The sequence below is a fragment of the Moschus berezovskii genome, chromosome 4, assembly GCF_049115385.1.
Source record: "Moschus berezovskii isolate FMDL1 chromosome 4, NW_MosBer_1.0, whole genome shotgun sequence".
In the NCBI taxonomy this organism is placed as follows: Eukaryota; Metazoa; Chordata; class Mammalia; order Artiodactyla; family Moschidae; genus Moschus; species Moschus berezovskii.
The window spans coordinates 90171394-90176400 of record NC_142463.1 but is presented as its reverse complement, the minus strand read 5'-3'; the positions used below and the strand labels follow the sequence as shown (position 1 = coordinate 90176400).

Sequence of the window (5007 nt, the reverse complement as noted above, 5' to 3'; positions counted from 1 at the left end):
TTACGAGAGCTACCATTTACTGAGCACTTGCTATGGGCCAAACAGTGCACTTAGGGACGGTGTGAAATGGTCATGGCATCTCCTCCTTTACAGATGAGAAAGGCTAAAATCTGTGAGTTCAGGTGACTTGCTGAAAGCACACTGCAAGAAAGTGGCAGAGCTAGAATTTAAAACTTTCCCATGACATAAGTACCTGCTCTCCTACTCAACTTCGTGTAGAGCTAATTTGACGTTAACATCTGCTGCAGATGAGTCACCAATGGATAAATGAAAGTTGATGAGTTATACTTTCACCAGGAGTACCCTCAGATGATCTCACAATATTTTCTTAGTTTACAAGAGGAGCAAGAAGAGGGCAATTCTCTCTTTGTAAAGCAAAATCTGAGAATGTTTGGAGATACCCAGTCTCGTATCTGTTGTTTCCCAACCATGGTTTTGAGTAACTCCCATGCATAGTGAACATAATCTCTTTGCTTAAAAAAAGAACTCTTAAAAATAATGAAAAAATAAAAATAAACAACAACAACAAAAAACAAACAAACAAAAAGAACTCTTAAAAAGAAAGTTTAGACAAGAGATAATCCTATCCTCAATTAGAGGAGCCTAATTTGCAGGAGCCAGAAAAGTAGGCAGGCAGCAACTGAGTGTGCAACGCTGATCTCAGCTTTTCTACTCTGAAGTCAACTCAGCTCTTTAGAGTTACACAGGGCAAAGAACACATGCCCACCACACCCTATGTTTCTAACTACTGAGAACATGTGTCAGCAAGAGGAGGAGCAAGTGCAGGCAGAAGCATGACAGGAAGAGTTGGAACTCAAATACAAAGTTCCAACTCCAACTGAGTCTGCCACCATAATAGCAGAGGAGCTGGAGCAACACAGATTCATTATGGGCCCTCTACGGAGCCCTCATTTCCCCAAGTTTTTATTTCCCACTTCTAAATCTTGAGTGCAAAGGATTAGAAAATGCTTTGCTTAAGCAAAATTATTCCAGAGAAAAGAATTAAAGTTCCATATTCTTGATATATAATTAACACCTTATAATTATAATTTCTATTAATTTTATTAAGTGTATTTTTAGAATAATTTTAGGTTCTGAGCAAAACTGAGTGGAAAGTACAGAGATTTCTCATTTATCCCCCCTTCCCCCACACTTTCATAGCCATCCCCACTATCAACACCCCACAACAGCGTGGTACATGTATCACAATCAATGAACACACAATAAATCATGATCACTCAGGTCTATAATTTATGTTAGGATTCATTCTTGGTATTGTACATTCTGCTGGTTTTGACAAACATATAATGACATATATCCACCATTGAAGTAGCACAAAGAACAGTTCCACTGCCCTAAAAATCCTATATGCTGTGCCTATTTATTCCTCCCTCAAACCCTATGCTCTGGCAACCACTGATTTTTTTTTTTTTTACTGTATCCAAAGTTGTGCCTTTTTCACAACATTGTACAATTGGGATAAAATGCCATATAGCCTTTTCAGATTGACTTCTTTTACTTAGTAATATGCATTTAAGTTTCCTCCATCTATGATATTTTTATGGCTCGATAACTCATTTCTTTTTAGCACTAAATAATATTCCATTGTCTAAATACCACAGTTTATTTTTCCATTCATCTGTGGAAGGACATCTTGGATGCTTCCAAGTTTTGGCGATTATAAATAAAATTCCTATAAATGTGCAGTTTTTTTGTGTGAACACAAGCTTTCAACTCATTTGGGTAAATACCAAGGAGTATGATTGTTGAATCATATCAAAAGTATGTTCAGTTTTGTAAGAAATTTCCAAACTGTCTTTCAAAGCATTTGTACTATTTTGTATTCCCACCAGCAAGGAATGAGAGTTCCTGTTGCTTCATATCCTCATTTGTATTATCCATGTTCTGGACATTGGTCATTCTAATAGATAAGTAGTAGTAATTTTATTATTATTTTAAGTATTTTATTTATTTAGGCTGCCTCAGGTCTGTATTGTGGCACATGAGATCTTCAATCTTTATTTGTGGCATGAAGGATCTAGTTCTCTAACCAGGGTTCAAATTTTGGCCCCCTACATTGATAACTCAGAGTCTTAGGCACAGGAAGTCCCTTATAAAAAATCATTTATTTTATTTAAAATTTTGAATCATAAGTGTAATTTTATATTTATATATGTAGTTTTACATTGGTTATTTGATTAATGTTTGCCTTTCCCCTAGAGACTGTGAGTTTAGTGAGAGCAGGGACTGATTCTATTTTTGTTCATTTTGTACTTACATTTCATACAATACCTTGAACATAATAGACCCTCAGTGAATATTTGAATGAATTGTGACCAGTCTTATCAGCTCATCTTGGAGATAAGTTTTTATACAAGGATCCAGGTCTACTGAAGATAATGAAGAAGAATCTGGCCTGTTTAAACCATTCCCAGGATACCAGCTCACCTGAGGCTTTCAGAATTTAGCAGTGGCCTCAGCTATAGTCACAGGTGTCTGGTCATTAGCCTTTGGTAGTTATTGATTTAGGCTGTTGCCCTTCATGTAGAAACCAAATTACTCAGTCCAGTTAATAAACCATTAGACAAATATAGCTATTCCCCTTTTTGCATCATCTAAGGAAACCTGGCTTCTTACTCAAGCACTTCTTCAGGGCTTCATGGATGTCTCTGTTTCTCAGGCTATAGATGATGGGGTTGAACATCGGTGTTAGGATGGTATAGAGCAGAGAAAATCCTTTGTGCAAGAGTTGGGAAGAGTTGGTTGAGGGTACAAGGTATGTGGCAATCAGAGTCCCGTAAAACACTATGACCATGGTAAGGTGGGAGGAACAAGTGGAAAAGGCCTTTTGCCGGCCAGTGCCAGATGGAATTCTTAGGATAGCAGCAAGAATGCAGGAGTAGGAGGCTGTGATGAAGAGAAATGGGATCAGAGTTACTGCAGAAGAGGTGGCATAGGCAATCATCTCAGTCAGTGAGGTGTCCATGCAGGAGAGATGGACCAGAGGGGCGAAGTCACAAAAGAAGTGATCAATTTCGTTGGGTCCGCAGAAGGTTAGTCTAGACAGTAGGACCATTGTGATTGTTGTGAGAAGGAAGCAGCAGAGCCAAGAGCTGGTAGCCAGCCTAATGCAGAAGCGACCAGTCATGAGAATGGGATAGTGGAGAGGTTGGCAGATGGCCAGGTAGCGGTCATAGGACATCACAGCGAGCAAGAGGCACTCTGTTGCAGCCAGGGAGCCAAAGAAGTAGAACTGTGCCAGGCAGCCAGCCACAGAGATAGTCTTCTGTCTGGCTAGGATAGTCAGCAACATCTTGGGGACAATATTGGATGTATACCACATCTCTAGAAAGGACAAGTTCACCAGAAAGAAGTACATGGGGGTGTGGAGGGGATGATTGAATAAAACTAGCAGGACAATGAGGGTGTTTCCAGAAATAATTAAGATATATAAAACTAAAAACATCATAAAGAGAAAAATATTTAGCTCTTGGATGGAAGAGAATCCTTTAAGCACAAATTCCATTACTGTTTGGTTTTCCCAGGGCAGGGTCACCATGGCATGGCCTCCCTGAATGAGTGATAAAACATTCAAAATACAGAAAGTTGTAACTTACACATAGAGCATGGGTGGACAGTGGATGCTTTTCATTCGCCACTCAGGTTTTTGGAAGATTTTTTTTTAATCTGGGTGAAGGAGTGTTTTCTTTTTTCCCAAGACCTGAAATAGGAAAGACAAGAATCTTCAATAAGAACTTGTGACCCCTTCTCCTACTTGTATCTTTACCTCATCAGGAGCAACCTCAGGCTTTCATGAAAGCAGGAACCAGGAGAAAGGGGAAGAAAAGTACAAAGAGGAGGGAAGAATAAAAAAAAAAAAGAAGGAAAGTTGCCTGCTCTGTGCTTATATTGAATATACTATGTTAGCCTGGAGAGTTATGGAAAAAAGAAAGATTTAAAAGGAAGGTGGGTACATTTCAGAAGATCTGTGAACTCTTGGACAGAATGTAGAGAATCAAGGGCCTGGAATAAAGAACCTTCTCCTTCCTCCTCAAGCACTGTTTATCTTTAAGGAGAGAAGCCTCGTCATATCTACCATATATTCCCCTCCTTTTAACTTCTTAGTGAATTGAAAGTTAAATCTCTTATTTCTGTTTTGATTTCCACAGTGTTAGCAAGAGAAAAGTATGTGAATGTGAGGTTTCAGGTTCTTTGATGCTGGGGTCAATGCCGATGCTGTGCAACACAAAGGCAAGAGTGCTTTCTTTCACAATTTGAAATAGACAAAATAAAAATTAAACCATTGACATTTTTAAAAATATGGGGCTGCAGTAAATGGGAAAAGAAGTTTCAGAACCAGGTAGCCTAAGGCACTTTGTGCAACCAACCAACAATACAATACCCTCAAGTTCTTTTGGGTGAGAAAGTGGAGTCACTCAGTTGTGTCTGACTCTTTGCGACCCCATGGACTGTAGCCTACCAGGCTCCTCTGTCCATGGGATTTTCCAGGAATTAGTACTGGAGTTGGGTGCCATTTCCTTCTCCAGGGGATATTCCCAACCCAAGGATTGAACCCAGGTCTCCCGCATTGTAGACAGATGCTTTACCGTCTGAGCCACCAGGGAAGTCCTTTCTTTTGAGTGAGATAAGTAGCCTAATTTTGCTCCTCATTTCTGTCTTTGTCCAAACAATACACTCACCACAAAGTTCAGGACAGACACAAAACCTGCCCCCCTCCCCAAGCACTGCTGTCCACAGAGAAGGTCTAAGACTGAAGCCACTTTACTATTCTTAACACCCATGCAGATACAAAAAGCAGTGTGAGCTTAATAATGTGGTAGGTATCATGAGTAACCAGAGAGCCCCAAACAAATCCTGGAGCTCTGCTTTATGAGTCAGACTTTGAACAAGTTGTTAAACTTCTCTGACACCTATTTTCTCACCTGTAAAATGGGATACAGAGTGGTAGAAGAACTTAACACCTGCCTATTTTGTTTGTGCTTAGTC

General features: G+C 39.6%; 1 protein-coding gene across 1 annotated transcript; it reads right to left on the bottom strand.

The window, feature by feature from the left end:
* Positions 1–2611: 2611 nt before the first annotated feature.
* Positions 2612–3559, bottom strand: LOC148778083 (olfactory receptor 11A1-like). The gene has a single exon (XM_088835001.1). The coding sequence runs from the start codon at positions 3557–3559 to the stop codon at positions 2612–2614; it is 948 nt and encodes a 315-aa protein (XP_088691127.1).
* Between the last annotated feature and the right edge of the window lie 1448 nt (positions 3560–5007).